At 43.5% G+C, this 24,679-nt stretch overlaps 1 protein-coding gene across 1 annotated transcript in view; it reads left to right on the forward strand.

Annotated features, from left to right (window-relative positions):
* EPOR (erythropoietin receptor) overlaps positions 1-23,548 on the forward strand; it is a 195,634-nt gene extending 172,086 nt beyond the window's left edge. The window contains exons 7-8 of the mRNA XM_086962765.1: positions 10,991-11,078; positions 20,260-23,548. Coding sequence (XP_086818891.1) covers positions 10,991-11,078; positions 20,260-20,970 — 799 coding nt within the window. The 3' untranslated portion in view covers positions 20,971-23,548. The remainder of the gene's footprint in view (positions 1-10,990; positions 11,079-20,259) is intronic.
* The last annotated feature ends 1,131 nt before the right edge of the window (positions 23,549-24,679 follow it).

The raw sequence follows: 24,679 nt of genomic DNA on the forward strand, positions 1-24,679 counted from the left end.
CAAGGCCAACCTGCTCATCAAGCTAGATACAGCTGCAATTTCCAAGGAGACAGGACAGTTTGAGTAGGGGGATCTCTGCTTTAGAACACCAGGTGCCCAGATAGTAAAAATAAACCAACTGCGGCAGTTTACAAGACAGAAAAAAAAATAACAAACACCCGCCTCTTTTATCATGCACCTCTCCCATTATTAAACCACCACCAAATCCACTCCTCATCGAAAGAAGGGAAAGAGCTCCTTGGAGCACCACTTAACTCCTACCTGAAGATCAGAAAATTTGAGACGAGTTCCCCGATTTCATGGACTTGGCATCGCCAAGGTACGAGTTTGGCATGGATTTTAGACAGGCGATTCTGCGCTACGAAGTTGCTCAGGTTGCAGGCAATTGCTTTGCAAAACAAAGACTGAGGGCATTGAATCCTTTTCAAATAATGTTTTGGATGAAAGGCATCAGAGGAACGGAAGATGCTGAAAATGGGAATTCAACACCCAAGGTGCATTTGTAAAGAGCGCCCAATATCTGGAACGCGTAGACTGTAGCAAGTGCAATACAAATGCACCTGACCTATATGGGCCATGCTAAATGAATTACGCAGATTGAATTTCTAGCGTGAGAGTAAACAGGTCTGCACTCAAGATTAACAGTTCCTGTCACATTGCCTAGATGAGAAAGTAGTTGTCAGCTCATTCAGAATGGGCTGCCCCAGTCATCAGAGCCCAGTAAAGTATAAACGGAGCACCACCAGTGGACTTGAATGATTGTCAAGTTTACTTAATGAGGAGCACGAGTTGGTCCAGAAAAAGAACATGGCAGAGCGGCACCGCATTTCCTTGCCCTGCACAGGACTCTTATACCGACATGAAGTTTCTAAATCTCCGGGGGGTGGGCGGGTGTAACTGTTAATAACAAATTGTCCCTCTGATACTATTCAAAGACATCTGTCCTATTAAGACGTATATGCTAGAAAAGAAGTCCGCTTGGTTTGACTGTCTAAGGAACTACAGAAGGCAAATACTACTGCAAGCACACTGAATTTCCACTTCGTTCTCTTTGGGCATTGACTTTCGGGGAGCGTGGGGTTGTAAATCAGGTTGGGCAAAGTTTTCAGCTGAAATCTGTCTTTTTGTGTCTCCTGCAAAGCGAATTTGGAGTCTTTTCTGTAGACAAGAAAAAAACAGACTCACTCCGCCATGCAAAGGGAACACCGAACGTGACCGTGCGGGGGCTGCCAGGGCAGGTTTCACTCAGCCCGACACTCACCTCAGTCCATTTCTGTGCCTTGCTGAAGGCTGCCTCTGGAGCTGGCTCCTGCGGGTGGCTTCACAGTGAAATGGATCCAATGAAAAACAGAAGCTTGAGAGTGGTGCGCACGCGCGCGCCACAGTGAGCCATGTGGTTTTACTTATCACGCCCGTGTCTGGGCACGATAATTGCACATGGCCTATTTGTGTCTATTACGCGCACCAAGCATGTAATAGACACCAACAGGCCATGGGCGGAGCAATGTGCCCACCTTTGGCCAATTGCGTGCAGTCTTTTATAATCAAACGCACGCAAAGGCCAATAGCGGCCCACACAAGGAAAAGCACACGCAATTCCTAGGGCAGCTTCTAAATCCTGTTTTTCACCTACTAAAGGACTCGCGCTGCACGAGCACTGCTGCGCAGTGCAACGCAGGCGCGAGACCTAAAAAGTGGTTGAGGCAGTGTTACCTATACCAAGCACACAGGAGCAACGTGACAGTAGTGCAACCTGTGCTAAGTATCATTAAACAATCCAGCAGTACTACCACTACCAAACAGACAGAAACAATATTATTGCAATTCAACCCTAGCTAAGCATTATAAAACAATCTGGCAGCAGTACTACCAGTACCAAGTAGACAGAACCAATGTTACAGTTGTGCAACCTGTGCTATGTATCACAAAACAAAATGTGGCAGCAACACTACCAGTACCAAGCAGACAGAAACAATGTTGCAGCAATGCAACACATGCTAAATGTACAAACAAATGGAGTCGTGAAAACAGTTTGTGCAAACAGTGATAACTAAACCAAATGCACAGGAAAATGTGGCAGCAGCACTACCCACACCAAGTGCACAAAAACAATGTGGCACAAAAAAAATTTACCAGAGGTCTTACAACCCACAACAACGTGCACAGATGCCATAAAACAGCAACAGAGCAACCCTTGCCAAGTGGGCAGAAGAAACAAAGTGAGGCAGAAGAAGGGCTAACCGTACCAAACGTACAAAAACAATGTGGAAGCAGCAGTATTACCCAATTCGAGTGTACAGAAAAATGTGTCAGCAGCTGTGCCCCCTATATACCAATTGGCCGGAAGCAGTACAACAAAAAAACAGGTAATCCTGGTACAAGCGGAACAGAAACAGGATTACTCTAGACCAACTGTCACCGCATGTACAAAGTGTGACAGCAACATTACTTGCCAGGTGGACATAGGCATGTAACAGCAAAACATACTTTCTGTGCATGCTTGATGTTTTAAAAAGGGTCTAAAAACTTCAGTGTTAACTTCACAACTTGTAAAGAAATAGCATATGCCACTTACAACTGGTGTTCATAAAAATTGTAACAGCAGCAAACCATCTTCACCTATTACACATTACAAAACAACATGGACATGCACAAAAGGTGTAAAAACATCTGCATCTGGTGTACAGAAACAAGCAGTGATTGGGGGCGACACTGCAAAGTAACTAGTTAGAATCATTTGATCTGACCCCCCCACTCCCACATTGTCATGATGTAAAACATTATCATGCTTCCAACTGTGCAACTTCAGTGTGTTGCCATAAGTGGGGCGGGTATGGCCAGACATGGGTTCTGTGCACACTGTGCCACTAGAACCAAGCTATACTTGACTGACAAGCTAAATGACCCCACCCACCTAGCAGGTCACACGGTCAATGGTATTTTATACTAAGTATTCCGCCCTAATTTTTCTTAGTTCTATTCCATTATCATGGTCTGATCACAGCGCCATACTATTTGAAATAAAAATCACTGAAAATAATTCACAAAATCAGCCTCCCCCTAGACATCAAAACAGCAAGCATTGCACCGATTCAGCCTCACTAATTAAATCGACGCCTTTTTGAAGCCCAACCACCAGCAATTGGTGATCCAGATGACTTGCTCATTAGTTGATCGAACTGACTTACTACTATTTCCACTCTGGCACCAATAAAGTAACCAAAACATTTGATATGGAATCTATCTGCACCTTAGTTCTCGAGCAGACTGAAAACACTCAAATTAAAATGTAGGAGACAAGATCGCAAATGGGGGGCAAACTACAGTGCCCAAGGAAAGGAAAAATACAGACAATATCTCGCAGAACACAAAAAAAGCTATAGAAGAACAAAACACTACTTCTCGCAACAAATCACATTAGCAAAAAACTCAACCAAAGAACTGTTTCGGACAGTCAATACACTTGCCACCCTTCCTAACACCACTGTTACCTAAACCAGTCAGGCTTTTTGTAACACACTAGCCAATGGCTTTCTTAATTAAGGGGAAATGTTTTTTAATAAATTTGCCGGCCACCAAATCCAGCAACAGTAAATGAAAGTTCTGACCCTTCTCTCGCTGAATCTACAAGTTTAAATCAATTCTCTACCTTAAACTTGGAGCAAGTAAAACAACTTATCAATTGTACTAAATCGGTTTCCTCACTCAACCCCTGTCATCCCTCATTGCTCAAATTGCCACGGACATTATTGCTGATCAACTAACCACCATCTTTAGCAGCATGTTCAATAACGAAATGTTCCCCAAATCAATGGAAAATGGCCGGCATCCTTCCGCTGTTGAAAATAATCCAATCTAAACCCTCAAGATCGTAACAATTACAACCCATTTCAAAAATACCGCTCCCAACTAAAATAGTTGAAAAACCAATGAATCAACAATTATCTACCTATCTACAGGATAACCAACTCTTTGATCCAACAGAATATGGGTTCAGAGGCGGAACATAGCACAGAAACTGATCTGCTCACAGCTACGGAACAAATCAGAGCCACATTACAGAGTGGTGGGAAAGCAGCTCTTATTCTGCTTGATCTCTCAGGAGCTTTCGATACGGTCAATCACACAGTGTCGATTAACCATCATGCAGAAATTGGCATTAAAGGGAAAGCACTAGCCGACTTTGTTACTTCTTCAGTGAGAGAGAAAATGAAGGGTAACCTTGGGTTCGTTTGCCTCCAACACTTTTGCTCTGCCTTACGGAATCCTGCAAGCCTCTACACTTAGCCCCACCTTATTCAATATTAACGTTAAACTTTGACCACCCATATCAAATCATTTGGATTCTCCCACTGTTGTATCTTTGTCCTATCACAAAAGAGAACACCAATATGAGAGTCAGTAACTGCGTGATAATCAATGAATGGATATGTTCAAACTGCCTTAAGTTGAACTTAACCTGAACATTCAAAATTAACCCCTTGGACGCTCATGGCGAGCTCAGCTCGTCATGATGTACACCTCCATACACTCATGACGAGCTGAGCTCGTCATGAACAATGGGAATCCAGAAAAGTCAGCATCCAGGAGAATTAGCTGTAGCATTCAAGGTGTTAAACTCTAGATTTCGGAACACTATAGTACACATGCGTTTGGGCCTCCCTAAATATCATTCCACTAGACATGCACTTCGTACGGTTCAATGTATTACACATAAGGCACTCCCAGGAAAAAGCCCAGAGTACCTACAAAAAAGCTTTAAGTGGTATCACCTATCCAGACAACTGCGCTCCGCTGATTCTAAAAATCTGGTGATTCCAAACTGCAAACTTGCTTCCTGGGGAGGACGCGTCATTGTATTAAATGCTTCTTAACTCTGGAATTCACTTCCAACACATATCAAATATATTCCCGACCTCTTACCCTTCAGAAATGCTTTAAAAACCTTGCTTTTCAACAACTACTGTCCCAAGATTTCTTTTTAAATTAAGTCAATTCACCCCTAATACTTTGGGTTGTACTTTATAGGAAAATTTGACATAACATTTAACATAGCATAACTGATGAGCCCTAATAAATTAAAGACCGGTCTTGGGATACTAGTGTTCCAGTTTAGGGAGGATTTGGCCTGGGCAGATGGGCCACTCTGTTCAGATTGGAGCAGGGTCGACTGAGGTGGCATAGTGTGCGAAATAATGATGCACTGGGATGTGGCCCAATTACCAGTGGGTGAAATTAATTTAACCATTCCTCCATCACTTTTTCTATACTTCATTGTGACTGGTACTATGGCACCCATCTGATGATGCATGTTCCTATGTTACCTACTTCCGCCAAGCTATTCCTTGACATAGGGTCCGGCACAGACACATGGTTCTCAGTCACTCACCCCAAACATTCCTAATAGGTTAGCTCCAGCAAAGTCCAGGGTAAAGAATTGATAGCTTAGTAAATGGCACAGGGTTCTTTCCCTACAACACCCCCTTTTCAGCTACAAAAATGACAAGTGCTGCACAGGGTTGCCTCAACAGCCACCTAAACATTGGGTCAGATGTATCAAAGAGTTTTACCCATTCCGTGTGTATGGGAAAGTTAGTTTGTACATATGGCCCATGGCCTCAAGAAGGACTTCTAGGAATCCAAGCAATCCCAGGTAAGACCCTGCCTTTCAGAGAGCTCACAGTCTAATACCAACCTCGCTGGGGAGTGTCTAGAGGCCCCTCCAGCCAGAACCAGGGCCTTCATGCGCGTGTGTGACAAGAAAATGAGACTGGCCAGTAACTCATCCCAGCTCGTTTTCCTCTTATCAGAACTAGGAGAAGGCTCACTGGAGGCTTGGCCGATGTGCCATCTTGCTTATGCAGAAAGCCCACCTGGAGTTCCTCTGATGGCATCGACAACAGGTCATAGGTAGTAAAAGTATAATACTCCCTGTCTGTCTGTAAGAGTCTAACAAGACCCAGCCACTAGCGAAGCACTGTATACTCATGGCGGCATGTTTGATTTATAGAAGCTGTGCACGGTACCCACCCTTCCTGCTGCAGAAACTGAACAACTCAGGAAGTAAGAGAAACTCCGGGAGGAAAAAATTGATGGTTTAAACTCCTGAAAACAATAAGTGCAAACCAACCAATGCTTCTCTGGGGAATCACCTATAAAAAACAGAACATCCTTCCTAAAGAGCAGTCCCTTATACAACAGGTTTAAAAGTATGAGTGACTTTATTTCTGTTTTTACCAGAAAATAGCAGCCCTTAAACAAAACAAGCAGATCAGCATTCAGTTAGTGAGCATGAAGAAGATCGAAGTTTGAGTTGCATGAAGTTTTCTTCTTTTTTAAACTTTATTTTTTCAGTTTAAACATTATAAACAATAACACATAACTGGCATCCAATCAGTGTATGTATGCAGATCGCCAACCTCATTAGTGGCACTTAGGACTACAGGCGGCATTAGGGAGGAACGGACTCATGGGAAGGGATACAAAAGCATACTGTAATGGTACAGTGAGAAAGGAACCAGGCTTGGCACTGACACAGGTAAAGAATATCACTGGGGTCCTCCCCCCTGCTCCCCATCAGACCCATACCCATCTGGTGTGTCCATCCCCACTGCTCCTACTTTCAGTTGTGCCACGTGAGGGGAGCTCCTCTGCTGCCAGTCCTGCCGCACACATTACGCGACAGGCCATTAAATCATCCTGCAGCTTCTCATCCCTCCGAGTCAGTTACATGTGAGTTTCCTCAGTCAGGGACCACTCCTGTACGTCTCTGAGCCAAGTGGACACCTCCGGGGCCCTCTGCCCCAACCAAGTTATCGCTACCCTGGGCCTGGCTAGCACCAACATTAATTGCAGTAACTTATACGAAAGTTTCTTTTTCTTGGGCCTTCGGACCAGTGCAAGCAGACAATGTAGGGTTCGAGTGTCATCCGAAGGCCTGTGGCTGCGACTATTCACTCCACCTCCCCCACCCAGAATTGCCGAACTAGAGGGCAGTCCCAGGCTAAATGCAGGAAGCCAGCTTTCTCAGCATTACATCTAGGGCATCCGTCTCCCCTATCCGCAGAGATACGCTTCAGTGATACTGGGGTTAGGTAGGTGCGGTGTAGAAAATTGAAGTGTGTCAGTTTAAACCTTGCGTTGCATGAGACCTTGCGTGTGAGGGAACCTATGCGCGTCTACTGTCCCTGGTCCAGCGGGGCGCCGAGATCCGCCTCCCAGGCTGCCCGGACGATGGCACCGGGGGGGGGGGAGGGGGGATTGAGTCCTGTTTCATGGTCTTATAGAGGAGTGAAACCAGCCTACGCCCCTTGCCGCAGGAAAGGAGGATGTCCAAGGTGTGTGTCAGTGGTGGCACGTATGGGTACTGGGGCCAGATGAAGTTTTCTTCTTATGTGTGTCCGGTGCATTTGTGAATGTGTCTGCAACTCATGTATGCTAGCCACAAAATGTCAGCAGGCCTTTGTTTTGAACATTGTGTTTTTTTGTGTCTCATAAATCGTAGTTGGGTGGACTTTTCAGAAAAGGGGGTCTAATAAGTAGGGGGATATAATTGTGACTATGTACAGTGGTGCTTTCTACAAGTACATTGGTCATGGAGTCTCTCACTTTAACTTTAGGTCTAAGCTCTCAAACCTTGCCTTTGGCAACCCACTGCTCAACCGAGGAAAATAACAAAAGAAGCCTCCCCGCAGCCTGGCCAGAGAAGCTGCTGGACAGATGCACCTGACCCAGGGAAACCGCAAGCGTGATGCAAAATGGCGCGTGCCAATGCCTGGAGGTGTTTGAGGGGCCTGGCCCCCTGGCACTGACCTCTCCCACCCTCAGGCGGTGACGCAAGGCACCGCCGCCACCCGGCTACCCTTGATGCTGGCAATGAGGCGCTAAACCTGGAACCACACATATTTACAGTATAAACTCCAGGCACCGTGGAGGGGGCTAGATAAGCGGCCATTGCACACGCGCCCAAGCCACACACCCCCAGGGGACAAACTGCAAACACGTCACAGGCCAAGTCGCAGCTGGCGGGAAGAGCGCCCTTCCAGCGGTGGCGCAACCCCTGGCAGCCTGGACCACTGACAGAGGCCGTGACGCAGTTGGGTGACTCTCTCTGCAGCACATCTGTCTGTCTCCAGGCCCTCTGCCAGTGCACTGTACTGACTGGCACCGGTGCCGGACTGTCACTCATGACAGGGTGACGCTGCAGCACGGCTGCCTGTCCCCAGTCCCTCAGCCAGTGCAGTGTGCACTCTGACACTCGTGCCGTACTGCCACTGACCATGAGTGACGCAGCAGCATGACCGTCTATCTCCAGGAACTCAGTCAATGCATTGTACTGGCTGGCACCTGGCTGCAGCACATCTGTGTGTTTCCAGGCCCTCTGCCGATGCACTGACTGACACCCGTGCCATACTGCCACTCACCATGGATGACGCAGCAGCACGTCTGCCTGTCTCCAGGCCTTCAGTCAATGCACTGTACTAGCTGGCACCCATGCCGTACTGGAACTGGGTGAGACTGCAGCATATATGTGTGTCTCCAGGTCCTCTGCAGATGCACTGTACTGACCACCACCTGTGCTGTACCGCCACCGACCATGGGTGACGCAGCAGCACGTCTGCCTGTCTCCAGGCCCCCAGTCAATGCACTGAACTGACTGACACTTGTACCGTACTGCCACTCACCAAGGGTGACGCAGCAGCTTGCCTACTTGTTCCCAGGCCCTCAGCCAATGCACTAGACTGACAGGTGCCACACTGCGAGTGACCAAGGGTGACGCTTCAGCACCCGTTGATGCCTGCACCGTTTTATGCATACGCCTCAGGCTCCCTGGCCAAGGGGTGCCACGGCCGCCCGGTCCGAGCCTGCTCCCGCCAACAGGGCCACATTATTGTGGCTGGCTGCAGTGGCGGCTGCTCCACCTGTCACCTCCCACTGGAAACAGCTCATGACGTGTCACGGGAGCAACTCCGCAGCGATGGCGTCTATCGCCCTACGCAGGAGTCCACTGACTCAATGTCATTGCTAAACTGCAGAACACAACAGAGCCATGGAATTCTACTCCTGCTCGTCTGTATGCAGCGATGAAAGAAAAGTGTAATGTTTGGCTGATTCGGTACCGTAAATTGAATCTCACTCTTAATTCCAATAAAAAGATTTCACAACCTCTTATGCGCTCACACTCTGCTTCGGAGAGTAAACTAACCCTGCTACACACATAGAGACGTGCACTTCTAATGCGAAGCAAACAGTGGTCTGACTGAAAAAGCTTAAGTTTCACCCTCCGGCTGTTTGTGCTAGAAACTGCCCGCCTAGGCCTGCTACACACACATATAATATACGCCTGGTCCTACAATGCAGAGGACTAAAGCTTTCACTGGTTGCTCTCAGGAAATTGGATCGGGGTGATGCAAGGGTTTTCCTGGCAGATGCCGAGGGGTGCTGAATCAATCTCCCAATAGGTGACATGGTACATGGATGGCCAGTCGGGACGTGGGTGTCCTGCGTGCAACTGGCCATTGGGAGGATGGAGGACCGTCATGCAGCACCTGGTATGAGTATCAAAGAACGAACATCCCAAAAATGACATTACAATGCAAAACTCACCCTCACCTCGATCCATTTCTGCGCCTTGCTGAAGGCGGCCTCGGGAGCCGGCTCCTGCGGGTTGCTTCACAGTGAAATGGATCCAAAGAAAAACAGAAGCTCACGAGTGGTACACATGGGCGCGCCACAGCAAGCCATGTGGTTTCACTTATCGCGCCAGTGTCTGGGCATGATAATTGAAACCACATGGCCTATTGGTGTCTATTATGCGCACCAAGCGTGTAATAGACACCAATAGGCCATGGGTGGAGCAATGCGCCCGCCTTTGTCCAATTGCGTGCAGTCTTTTATAAAAAGATGCACGCAAAGACCAATAGCGTCCCACAAAAGGAAAAGCAAAGGCAGGAGCGTGTGCGATTCCTAGGGCACCTTCCAAACCCCGTTTTTCACCTATTAAAGAACTCACGCTGCGCGACACTGCAGCGCAGGGTAACGCAGGGGCGAGACCTAAAAATTATATTTTTAACAACTATATTTTTGCAAACGATATTAAACTCTTCAATATTATTTAAACTGATATTACTTACCTTAAGTTGATATTCTTGAACATAATATTCTTGCTGTCGATATTTCTGACTCACGATATTAATGACTCGATATTTGTACAACACGATATTTTGTACTCGATATTCTGTCTCTGCACCCAGACAAAGTACGGCAATGTCCTGGCAGACCAAGCAACAGTACCACCAAGCAACCAGCCATAGCATGGTATTAGCTGATCATATGGTGTACCATACAGAAAACAGTGTCACTCAGAGGCCAGCTGCAGTATGCCACAGTCAAATATGTGTGGAGCATATTGGTAGGAGTTAGTCGTTGGAATAGCAGTGTCACCTACTGCTGAGTTAGAGGACTTGTTCAGAGTTGTGAGGAAAGAAGCAGCTCATAACTCAGCTGTGCCAAACTGTGTTCAACCATAGTGATGCACCTGGTGAGATTGCGAGGTAGAAAATAGACACCAGTGTATGGCTATGCCTAGTGCCCAGGCATAGTATTGCAGAGACACAGGTTCAACAAAGAAAGGAGAAGCAGTGATAGCTAGAGTCCAGGTACAGTCCTACACTGGCTGAAGGCATAAAGGCAAATAACAGGCAGCGGTATTAGAGAAAACCATATTCATAGCACCACTGAATGTGTTCATTGACTTGTAGCCCATGCTCTCAAGCTAATCTACATGTTGGTGAATGCACTGGGTTTCGACTACAATGGTAATTCCAGGAAAATATTTGGCCTTATCGACAGAAGGACCCTCAATCAACAAAAAGAAATTTCCTTTGCCACCTAAAATCTGCTGCCATTCCCTCTCTCAGAAGATTGATTCCATCAACCCACACTCCTGTTGTTCATGTTAACCCCTAACATGTCTTTCTGCCTATTGCAGGTTCCTGAAGAGTAAAATCTGGCCGCAGATTCCAGACCCTTCCAACCACTTTGACGGTCTTTTCACCACCCACAAGGGTAACTTTCAGGTAAGGTGCAACTGACCTTTATGGGGTGCTGGGGGATGAGGTTGTGGGAAAAGGGTTAGAGGCTTGAACTGTCTTGAAACTTGAAAACATAAACCTCACTCTCCTTCAATTTAAAAAGAAGTTTCTTAAAGGCAGGGCCGGCCACACCCATAATCCAAGGAGCACTCTATTGAAATTGTAGGCGCTGTGTGATCTTGAAAGGCTACTCACTCTGGAAAAATACGTTTTCCTAAGGTAATAGTGTGAACATCATAAAGAGCAACGTTAATAAAGTGAAATCCTTATCTATGCCACATTTAGTTGACATATAAATATGTGACATATGAAGAGACTGCACTCATAGCACTGAAATTTTAATAAAAATACTGGCCAAGAGATGGACTGGAATAAAAATCTGAAATATCTGGGGGGAAAAGTCAGATCCATAACCGGAAACTGTATTCTATGGAAAAGCCATTCACTTTACTCAACCTAACCCTAAACACTTTCAGACATCTTTTCTCCCACTCTGTTGACACCAGAAAATATAGTCACATTCTCTTCTAAGCAACACTTGTTCTAGGGATCTATTATACTTTCCAAATTCCTTTGATCTACCCATCCTACGAAGCAAGATAATCAATGCCAGGTGTGTTGTTTGCCTTCAAAGTTAGAACGTCAACAAACTCACCCAACCCATCAATCAGTTTCCAATGGTATGCGAGGGTTCTGAAGTGTCTCTCATTGTCACATATTGAAATTCACTCCAATCTTCTACACAAATGAGGGTAAATAATGACCATGAATATGGTTGCTTTATAACATTCACACCAACCTGTACCACAAGATCATCATTCTCACCACTTGCACAACTAGAAGCACAAACATTATAAACATAAAATTCAATACCTTCCGCAACTGAATCTGCTGCCTACTCCGCAACACTTTATTTCTTTTTCTTGTTTTGCCACTTGTGAGTACACTATACCACATTGAGGTTGTGAGATTAGACAACAAACAAACAAAAGGTGATGAGAGGAATGCTTGCAATAAGTCTAACCACTGGCAATCACTTGGGGTAGCATCCCAACTCATCAATCTTTAGCCCAACATACCACTACAAATTGGAACCAGCTATTTGCAAATCAGTTTTCACCCTGCTCCAATTGGAACAGTCTAGTCCGAACTCCCAAGCCAGGTCCTCCCCGGACCGGAACACAAGCAACCCAAGACTGGCTTTGCCCTGATTGGGGCTCTTCAGTTGGGACTACCTTGGTTCCAGTGGCACAGTGTGCAAGGGTCCCACATCTGGATATGCCCATGTCACTTAGGACGGTACATCAAACATAAAAGGTGGTGGTTGGACTTATTGCAAGAATTCCTCCCCTCACCTTTTGTATGTTTGATGTAATGACCTAAGTGGCCAATCGGAGGTAAACTGGTCTTGGGTTGCTTGTGTTCTGGTTCAGGGAGGACCTGGCCTGGTAGTTCTAGCTAGTCTGTTCCCATGAGGAAGAGGGTCAAGACAGATTTGCATAGGGCTGGTTCCAAACTGAGGTTGCATGGTCGGCAAAAGAACGATGGGCTTGAATGCTACACTGATCGATTGCCAGTGGTTAGACTTATTGCAAACATTCCTCCAATCACCTTTAGTGTATTTTTTGCGAGTAAAGAGATATTTCATCCATGTAGGATGCTGTACTTCCAAAGTCATTTGTAATTTCTATTGCTTTATCCAAATTATATTGACAGTGTCAGCAAAGTCTCTTGTTTTATCATGCACTTAGGGCCTTTTTCTACATGTTTGGCGGTCCGTGGACCGCTGCCTCGGCGGTGAGCCATCCTCCATATTACGAGTTGGGTAGAGTGGATTTGAAAGACCACTGTTGGAACATCAACACTTTCAGCACACCGCCGTAGTTGCGGTTGGGGGAAGCTCCATCCATTGGGCGGTACAGAGACGCAGCACTGCCATCCGTATTACGAGTTGGCTTCCCGAAGAGCAGACTGCGGTGGTCGGACCACCGCCTCAAGGTCGTAAGAGACGAAGGATTTGGGGTGCATGCTTACTCCTTTCCAGTTCTTTCCAGCAGATTTCAATATGGATCCCTTTCCCCAGGTTCATCCTACACAGGAGCATCTTCACTTCGAGGTATATGATCCCCACCTTCTACAACCATGTACCCATTACCGGGACTGCTCACATATGGATCGGATTCCGGCAATGAGTAGGTGGTAATGTTCCACATATATCATGCATATGTATGCATTCGACACGTCTGAAGTCAGAATGAACACACAGACATGGATATGTGGAAATACATTACCCACCGCTGCAAGACTGACTCAGCCACACAGACGGTCCCTGGAGTTACTCAGAATACAGTGGTCAGAAGGCCACAGGCACAACGGTCTCCTAGCAGTCGTGGATGCAGTCCTTCGGCGGTCGGACTGCTGAACTCGTAATAAGGCCCCTAATCTTTTATCATTTTATCTTTGAATGTTTGTATTCCCAAGTTGTGGCTAAGAATCCACAAAAACTTTCAATAGTTTCGGCCAGGCGCTGATGCCGCCTGCAGAATGTATGCTTATCCAGAATCACATTCCTGTATTGTTTCAAAGTGTGTTCAACATATTAAATGGAGAGGAATATTCAACATCAGCATTGCCCTCCCCCGAGCAGTTTCCTCTGGAAGGTGTTTGAGGATGTTCCAGCTTTCATAGCTCAGTGCTGAATTAAGGCATATTTCTTCTTATGGGTAAACATATTCATCTCAATGGTATCCAAGTAAGCTTCAAGCCCTTCATTCCTTGCTTCCATTCCACAACCGGCTGGCCAAGACTGGTGGGAAAAGAAGGTGGTGAGATAACATTCTGCTCTATATTAAAAAGCGCTGATGTGAGCCAGCTCAACTATTTAAACACAAGTTTAAATAGTGTTTGACCAAAATATTAAATAAAAAATTATTTTGATACAAAAATATTTTTGTCAGGAATATTTGGATGTTAAAACTATAGTCAACAGGAATATCAATGTTAAGAATATCAATGTAAGTGTTTTTAATATTGTAAAAAATATCCATTTGGAAAATATTGATCTATATTATATGGTTTGTAAGTGTTGTTTTGCATGTATTGTAGTGTTTGATTTGATATGTTTAATAATTTTTTTATTTGTGTATTTAGTAAGATAATTTATTAATTATAACAATTTTGAAATGTGTATTTTTAGTTGTATTAATGTGTAAAGAAATGTATATATAATTTTATTTTTAGTAGCAGGCTGTTGGGTTTTTAGGGGAGAAGGGCGGGGAGATTTTTAAAAAGTGAACATTTTAATAAAATGTTTTAAATGTAATGTTAATTATTTTAATGGTATGCAAATTAATTCTAAACAATGTATACGTTTATTTAGTTACATTCTTTTTCTAAATAAAAGGTTATAATTATTTTGAATAAATATGTATACAAATTATATTAAGGGGCCGATTCCGATCCTGGAAAAAAAACGTCTGTACGATTCTTATCCGTAGCCATCGCCGTACGATTCGTACCCGTCCGTCCGAGTCGCGTAGTACGATCCGTATTCCGTCAATCCGTCCGCGATTCGTACGTATTGCAAGGCTGAAACAGTGAACCGTACGACTCGTACACATGCTGTACGACCCGACGAGTACGATCCGGACCGGGGTATGAGGACGCGATTCATACGGTCCACGTCTGGTAAGGGCGATTCGTAAGGAAAGCACACAATCACATACACACCGTACGGTGCGTACACGCTGTGATCTCAGGGGTACGGTGCGTACACCCCAAGAACGCGGGGTGTACGCACCGTACCCGCGGGGGCCGTTTCGTACCTGTTTCGGGGCAAACTCTGCTTTTACAGCTGTTTTCAGCTCCCATAGAAAAAGGGTCGTACGGTGCATACCCGACACGAATCGTACTTGCCGGGTCGGAAAAAGCAGCCGCGAACCGTACAGATGTCGTGTACAGTGGGTTCCGAGGGAGCTTCGCACGGGGATTTGATTCGTACGGTCTCTGTACGATTCGCACGGAGTCCAGCTCCTGGTACGAATCGAACGGCTATTCGGAGCGGTTTTTCCCAAATCGGAATTGACCCCAAAATGTAAAAAAAATAATTCTTGTACATTTTGAAAAAAATATTTAAATGATATAAATGTTGGTAAAAAATATAATTTGTCAAATTTGAATTTAATAATGTAAAATGTATGTAAATTTTGTATTATAAAAACGTTATTTTATTTTTTTCAATTTTGTTTTTTCTGAAAATATAAAATATTTGTATGTATTTTTTTAAATGTTTAAAATTATAGTGTCATTGTAAATACATTGTTAGAAACTTTTTAATTTTTATATTTACATTTATTTGAAGAATTTTTTTATGTATAAATCAATCATGAAATTTAAATAAATGTGTTATTTATAGCGTATAAAGTCATATTTTGTTCTATAGTTATGTCATAGATTTATTTATTAAAATGCACCAAACATTATAATAATAATTACATTTTCTTTATGTGTATTATTGGAACGAGTTCTTTTTTGGGGACTATATATTCTAAAATGTATTAATTTTAATGTAATAAAGAACAGTTTTTATATTTAATTTGAAATTGTTTTTGAATTTTTTTTTAATACTTTTATGATTTTCATTTTTGAATAATAAAGTTTGCCAACCCAAGTATCTTCGAAATAATCCATTAGGGGGCTTAGGGCCCAATTACGTTGGTGCACGGAAAAGTCCTCCGACCGCCATGGTTTCATGAAAAAATTCCTCCGCATGACCTGCGGCATTTCCATCTGTCAAATTACGATGCAATGGGAATGTCTGTTTGCAACATCGTAATCTGGTTGGCGAACGAAACGTGTTTCCGCACGCTGGTCTTGCTCTGTTGGCTACATACACCACCCTTGCGTACGCACAAAACATGCGGAGCCTGAAAGACCGCGGCTGGCGGACAATGGCCTCTGTTGTACCATTGTGATTCAGTGGTCGCAATGATCGTACCTGGAGCGGGAAGATGTACATTTTCCGTCACTGCCACCAGTGCGGATGGGCTTCCGTCCATCATCGTAATGAGCCCCTTGGTTTGTGTTTGCTTTGTTGGTAGAAAAGGCTTTCTATTAGTAAATTGTAGTGAGAGAGACATTGGCTAGTGCTATAATTTTTTTATATTTCAAACACAAATTGACTGTAGTATATTCTACACTTAGGGCCAGATTTGGAGATCAGCGGTCCGACCACTGAACCGCCATTGCGGCGGTCAGGATGCTTCCAGAAAATCCACTGGCATCCAGACGGCAGTACTATGACAATTTCGCCAGACTGACGGTGTTGTGTCGGAGGTGCAACTACAGCAGTATGCTTTGGCTCATAGAGAGCCAGAAGCATATGCTTCCGCTGTTGTGCTTGCACATCAGTGCACTGTGTGCCATGCACCATGTCTTGCATGGCACACAGTACACGCATGACAGTGCATGCAGCGGGGGAACAACATGTGCCCCCATGCACACACCCCTTGGGTTAAAACACCCTGGGGTCCTGTTTGGGGCTTCTTTTCCGCTGACCTGTTCATGGTGGGCCCCTGCCATGAACAGACCGCCGCCGCAGATCACCGATTTCCCCATTGCCGCCCTGTAGGGATCCAGGATTCTGCCGGTGGTGCAATCTTGTGACGGCTGGTGGTGGTCCGATCGTCAAACTTATGACCACCAAGGTTACGGCAATCGGACCACCACCAGTCTTAGGACCACAGTACTTGTAATCAGGCTCTTATTGCAGATTGTTGGTGGTGCCTCTATATGTTGTGATTGAAACGGTAATAACATCCCTGTATGGCCGTGTTAGGGTACATTTTTAAAATGGCTTGAATTATGGCTTGTTCAAAGACTATGATTTTTTTTTGTGTAGTAGTTGTTACTTGTTTTATGTTTAATATACTTTAAGAGCTGGTAGTAAGTGCTACTATGTTTATTTGGTAGTAGGGCATATATAAAAGGGATTTTTGTGTTATAATTTTCACCATGTTTAGTGTATATCTGAGTAAAAGGATTAGGACACATTTTGAAGGTTCATGTGTGACAATGGTTTAGTAAGGTATCTTCTATAGAAAATATTATGATTCGTCTATCATTGTTTCGATTATCATATAACAGGAAGGGTTTCTCATTATGAGTACATTTTAAGTATTCAGGAATGTTTGTATCTTCTAGGGCAAGAAGAGTATCTCTGATGGCTTTTTTAGTTCATGCAATTAAACGTTTAAAAGTGTGTATAGGTGGTAGTTGGCCTGTGATGTGTTCGGGGACTTTACGGAGTATATCTTTTAGGATTTTTGTTGTGGGCTCTTGGGAGCTAGTGCTTGCCTTTCTTCTATTCTGCACCACCTCCCTTACTTCTATTTCAGTCACATTTGGGGGTGGTTTTGTTGCCTTACATTAGTTACAACATTGTCTTTTGTTGTGGCCCTCCCACAGCATGCATTAGAATAATAATTGGTACATATCCAATCCACATTTTCTATTTATGTACTTTCTTGGTTGTAGGTGTAGTCCATGGGACTTAGTAATTGTTTTCCTTTCTGGGATATTATGTATCTTGCTCTTTATGTCATTATGTCTGAATATAGTGTAATTGTATCAAGAATTATAATATTAAAATGTGTATACGTTTGTTATTTGCACATAAAATAATGCTAATGCTTTTATCATTTATACTTACATGTATGTTCTTCTTAGAGGAACAAAAAAAGTGTCAGTTTCATTTAAAATGTTTATTTGTTGGTAGTTTGTAGAGATTGAGGTTGTTAGGTTTAATATAATTAGTTTTGGAATGATTCTCTGTTTCATAATGATTTACATATACTTACTTTTCTATGACGTTTCTGGTTTGTGATTGGTGTTGTTTTTCAGTATCGGCACATATGGTTATGTCGGAATGGCTTAAAAAAATGTATACTTCGTTTTTGGGGAGAGCATTAACTTATCTCCATATTGTTTCATATTGAATACATTGAATATAGACCACCAGGCTCAATGTTATATTGTTCACTTCATTCAAACAATACAGTAATTAATAAAACAAAGACATTTTACAACAATACTACTTGGAATCAGGATGTGCTAATCTGATAGTGATACATAAAGAGCAAGTCATCTTGTGTAACGATAAATAACCAAGAAAGTCATGAGCTTCATAGGGTGGTCAGGTGGAAAGTACATCACATGAATAATCACTTACCAAAACTAAAGGTTACAAATGCATGCCCAACTGATGGCCTCACAAAGTTCCTTGCTTGTCATCGACTGAAGGGTAATGAATAAAACCATGTCACTTCTGTCCCTATGAAGATGATGTCGAAGAAAGTATCTCATGAAAAAATGCCTTGCACCAAAAAAGGTAAATGATGCCTTACAGCGTGAATGAAAGATCCGAGGCAAATCGTTTTAGGAAAGTGGAGAAAAATCCACCATGTGAACTGGTGAATGCGAAATGCAAAGCACAGCCTCACTCGGCGTGGTGCAACTTCTTAATGACGGGACAAACAAAACAAACGCGGGCTTTCATTAACAGATAAACCTGCTCAACCAATTGAAAAAAATGGTATCGCTATTTATAAAGGCTGAAAGATGAAATGTGATCATTTCCGTCACTGACTTGGTAACCTCCGTAAATTATATCTCATGTAAGAATGTCCAACATCCAGAAGGTGGTATAGTATCAACACACGAGAACAAATCCAATCTGCACGTGGTGAAAAAGACACTGCGGCTGAGTATATGTCTGGGAGAGGAGTTGTATACTGCGAAGCTAGAACCTGGTTGTACGTTCTCTGGTTCTGAAGTACTCTGTTATTCTTTTGTCACAGTTGCAGATTAATGTGAATCATGGGTATCGGGTGGTTCAGAAACAGACAATGAACAACCAGGTACTAGCTCAGCAGCATACCCACCCTTTACCAAGTATGTAGATTCCTACCAAGGGTCCACTTTTTAAGGGACAGACGGATGGAGATCATAGTGGGGCGGAGGTCAGGACAGGGGCCGGGGAATAGGCAGGGACAGGGGACGGAGATCATCAAGGTATTTCAGTAAGGAGAGTTACGGTGACAGACCGACCAGACTGCAGTATTACAGATGGTAGACACCAACTCTATCATTAATTTGCCCAAGTACACGGTAAAACCTATGGAATCTGCGAGTCTGTAGGCCTGTGTATCTCTTTACTGATTTTTAGACTCGGTCATAACAGTTGTATGCAGGTAGCAAAAACACTCAAGCATAATAACTGACATTACAATTATACGCACAGCTGAATAACAAGTTCGTTCACATGTAAGCAACAATTGATGGATGTGGCATCACCCCATGCTGTAAGATATACATCAGGCCGAAAACTTTCTAAAAATGCCACAACATGTTCGGCTCTTTGAAGTTTGTGTCCCTTTCTACCAGAGCTGGTAAAAGGATGCCTGAAGTAAAAGGCTAGCATATTGAAATTCTGTGTGGAAAATCAGTGTATTGGGAGATCAATGAGCAACCTAAAAGTCAGTCGTTTAAACTCTTGTAATAGTGGAGTGGGATATTGTACTTGTGGTACACTTTTCTGTTTTCTACGAGGGAGACAGGTTGGACTCCTGACAGTTCAGTGATTTTTAATAATGTCTGCTGCTTATTTCAGACTGACTGTGGCAGTTTTGACTCCTGATAAAGGAGCTTGAGTTGCCTTAATATTTACACTGCGGGGATCTGTATGGACCCGGTGGGCCTTGTTTTAAAATCCTGGCACGTTAACTCAACTGGTTGATATTCTTCGTCAGCCATCTTAGTAATAATAAAAAATAAATACAATCTTTATTCAGCAAAACATGCAGCCATAAAAGATACAAATCATTAAAATAGAAACATCGCAAAAGGGCTCATTCGGTTATCTTAGTAACAAATGCAAACGTCCTTGGCTATCGGAAGGTTCACTTGCTGGAATACTGAAAAGCTAACTCATCCTTTCATCCTCATGGAGTTAATAAAATGAATTCTATGGGGTTGTGAATCAAAAGAAGCTGTTATTAGGCCCTTGAAACATGTATGTGCCCACTATGCAAGTGTTTCCTTTTCATCCTTAACTCTAATATGCATTTGTCATGTACAGTATCTTACCCCAACTTGTTTTCTATTACAGCAGTGGCTTGGACACAGCAGCCAGTCTTGGAGGCCTGGTATCTACAACGTGGAAGGCCTGGTGGCTTCTCTGGAGGTTCTCTCAGAGCTCACACCTGCACTACCTGGATTCCCTTTAACACTGGGCCATGTACGGGGATCAGAAAACATGCCCATTTTCGTCCCCCAAATTCATCGTTTTTTGGAAGAGCAGGAAGGTGAGCTCCCAATGCCTGCACAGCTGCCACCACTCTCAATGGATAGCTACGTGATCCTGGGCGACAACCTCATGCCATGCAGATTAGCAACGGACAGCCATGTCGCAAGTCTGGGTGGCCCCATCTCCCAGGCCTTGCTCGAGCGGCCGGAGTCTGTATGCACCATCTGCACAGAATCTGCAAACAGCAACAAGGAGCCAGGGGAGAAGGGAGAACAGGACTCTGGCAGGTCTGGCTCCTGCAGTAGCGGCTCACCAGGAGCCAGCCATGAAGAACAAACATCCACATCCAGCTTTGAGTACGCTATCTTTGACCCCACCAAGTTGGCTTTGTCTTCCCAGCCACGGGCAGGCCAAACTGATCTCAAATACCCCTACCTTCTAGTCTCCGATTCCGGGGTCTCGACTGACTACAGCAGCATGAATTGTAGTCCTGGCCTCTACAGCAACCTGTATGAGAATGGTGTGAGTCTGGGCACATTTCCTCACAATCAGGTCTTGTACTCACAATGCTGAGGATTTCAAATTACTGAGAACAATCCAGAAAGGTAAAACCTTGCATCTCCAAAGTATTCTGCTATGAGATAATGTTGCAAAAAAGCAAGGGAGGCAGTTGAGCCAGACAATAACAGAGGCTCTCACCATCCAACGGTATTTCCAACTTTCTTTAGCAGAACATGACATACAGATTGTAGACCAGACTTCCAGGCATGCTTCGGCCTGAAATGCCAAATGGTGCTAGATGGTGACTACTCAAACAGGTCCTAGAGTAGACCCAGTTCCCTCTCATCAGAAACAAAGGAGTGGAGAATGAGTGCAAGAAGCAAGGTGTTTACAATTAGCCTCGCAGGTAGTAACTGGGTAACCTCAACCATAAATGTATCCCTTTTAATCCATTCAAAACCATTGACCCCTGTCCATTGCTCCCAGATGCGAAGATATGGTTTTCTGACATAAGGGGTCTCAGTCCAGGCTACTCTAATAAGGGAAAAACGAATTAGAGAGCAAATGCTTAGAGCGGAGAGATGTTAGTGTTACTTATAGCGGTGAGGTCAGATCTGCAGTTTACAGAAGTCCTACATAACAGAGCTGGGAGAACAAAAGCCTGCAGCTCAGTTAACAGTTCCTTCTCCGGTGCGAACTGTATTTCAGGCAACATAGCTCCTACCGCATCCGTAGGCTAGAACAGGAAGCTGAGCTCTTTATGCCTACAGAAGAGGATTGAGCTGGAGCTCGGTGTAGGAGTTCCAACGGCTTATACAGAAAAGAGGTCAGAAATGTGAAGCTCAAGGTAATGAAGCCCTGACTAATTACTGAGACTAAAACACATCTAAGTTAATAAAACAGCTACTAGTTGCACAGAAAGCAGAACTGTAGATCAGAAAACACAGTTCTGACTGCTTCTTGAGAACTTCAGCTAGAGTGGAGATGCACACTATTAACATACGAATGACTGCAAATTACAAAGCTGATTATTACTCTACCCTTACCCCCTTCGCTTAGAAACTGCCATAAAATAACCTGAGGTTGGGAAAGAAAAGAGGGTTTGGTCACCATGAAGGGGATGTGGGTTGCAAAAGATTATTCTAAGATGCTTAAATGTGATAATACCTAATATGATCAAGAAGAGAAGACCATGGAGAAGCACTGTAATGCTTTTGTATATTATCGTGTATGTGTTCACCAAACCTCAGTGGTGATTAGGGGCTCCTTCATGATGCAAGCCCATAAAAGAAATCACAAGTGCCAAGACTCTAACCGGAAATGTTAGGAATTATATAGCTCCTAAACAAGTATAGTACCTGTATAAAGTACAGAACTGACACAGCTAAACACTGCCATGTGTTTTTTTTTTGTATTACTGCACCCAAGGGTTCTTAGAAAATATTATGCTGGCTTTTGGAACAGCCATGGACTGAGTTGACAGTCACTTCCATTGCAGGCACACTGATGACTGTTTTTGTAAACAGACAACTGGATGGATGGCTGAAACATTAAGATTTTGGTAACTGGAATATCAATGATACTAGGCCCTTTCGCAATACTGAAGAACAATATGTTATTATTAATGCTTTTCTATACCCTGAGCCACCGATGTACATAATATTTGGTGAATATGTGTTGCAGATGGAAATGTTACTTAGCTGTAATCCTAGTTCTTTATCATGGGTATTCTCTCTGAATCCATAAATAGTAAAATATCTCTGTGCATGTGCAGGATCTGTGTAAGATAGTGCTTTTAGAATAATTATTAAGTATATATTTTTCTGTTTTAAAAAGAAAATCCAATTAGCCAAATTAAACGTCAATACAGTAATGTTTTGTGAAAGTGTGCACTGACATCCAGGTTGACGCAATGCAGATATCTGAATCTAGCACATTTTGAGCAGAATGTGCTGTGACTTACCTGGAAGTGTTCGATTTGCCTTTTGATAACACATAATCATGTGGAACACTATTTATCAAAGTATATTTTTCTAAGATTAAGGCCTTCTAGTACAGAACACTCCATAATATACACTTGTTTCATTTGTCTATGAACTTTGATTTTGATTTTGTCTAAGTAGCATTTTACTGCCCCCTTCACATATATGCCATGAAGAGATATTTCTGCTGAATAGGAAATGCTCTAGAAAGAATACCTGGACTGAGAGTAACAGGGTGATAAGCAAATCTGATATCACATTGTGTTGGGAAGACAGATGAGTCCTAAGGAAAAGTTCTTAAAGTGGAAATCCACATAAGGTTCCTCCAAACCCTGGGCTCGAAGCTTAGACACCTTTCTGTATGAAGTTATTGTCAGAATTAAAACTACTTTCCAGAAATGTGTTGCTACAACCAACCCACACAGTGACGGAGCGAGGTGTTTACCTTATGATGAAGCATGCCACCTTAGGGTGGGTGAGGGAAACCGTCCTTCAAAAGGGACACTCCATCATTACTAGGCCTAGTATGTTCTGTTCATTGTAGACCCTGAATATCGCTAAGCAAATCCCACATATCACCACAGGATGGAAATATGGAAAGCTGATCACTCACACATCAGAGGTGAGGAGGAACACCCCTGGAAATAAACAAGAAAAAAAGGCACATACCTAAGGAAAATAAAGAGGATGCTAGAAAACGTGGAGTGAGGAAAACAAACCCTAAAAATGTAATTTTTAAGCCCTAGTGGGGGCTGTCCAAATCCCGCGCACTCAATAAAACCCCCAAACAGCGCGAATATTCACGCAGCGCGTAAGGGGTTAAAGCCAAAAAAAGCCTTAAAAAGGTTGCACTGTTCATGGATCCTTTGAAGGTAGCCACAGAAAAAACTTCTTCACTGCATGATGAGAAGGTAGGCTGCCTTACAATTCTTTAAAGGTATGGCATCATATTAGCACTACGTTGGTTAGACTTTTAGAAGATACGCTTTTCCTTTACTGGGGTTGTAACAAACAGTTGAAATTGTTAGTGTTTTCAGCCAAATTCACCATATTCTTATTTTGCCCTTTTGGAATTGTTTTTTAAAACACAAAACAATGTTGAAAATGTTGTCTCTTAACGGCATACGTTTTGTACCAATCTGTTGTGAAAATGTGTTTCAGGATTCTCATATGTGCAGGGATAGGGGCTTTGTAGTGTTTATGAAAAACAGAGAGAATGTCATGACAGAGCTGTTGTGATGTGTTCGGTCTCATTTATCGATTTTGTAAGATTAGTATTTTTATATAACTTTTGTAATAAAGTTTATTTTTCTTTTTGTACTTTATGTTTATATTGAGAGAAGACTAAACTAAATGATCATAGTCGCTGAATGTGTGAGATTTCATCAAAGTTCATGAATCAAGCAAAGAGCAGAATGCAGTGGTGTTGCAAAGGGGGGGCAGCATGAGTTTTCGGGGCAGCGGGACACCCCCCCCCCCCTCTTACCTGCAGCCGCTGCAGGGCAGCAAACGCAGGGATCTCCAGCACCCCCACCCTGCACTCAACTGCAGCCACCGTGAGACGGCAAAACGCTGGGGGCCGCCACGGGCGGCAAATGGTAAATGGTCTACCTACGCCACTGGTGGAATGAAAGCTACCCTATTAAATCGTATGAGAACCGTGATTGTAATTACATAAGCTTCATTGATGATAGGGAATGAGTGGGGCTCCTTTAAATGCTAAGAGGCAAGTTATGTATAAAGTGAAAGAAACTCTATATAAGTGTATGAGGCTAGTGATGAGCAATCCTGAAGACAGG

Source organism: Lissotriton vulgaris, chromosome 1_1 (genome assembly GCF_964263255.1).
Source record: "Lissotriton vulgaris chromosome 1_1, aLisVul1.2, whole genome shotgun sequence".
Taxonomy (NCBI): Eukaryota; Metazoa; Chordata; class Amphibia; order Caudata; family Salamandridae; genus Lissotriton; species Lissotriton vulgaris.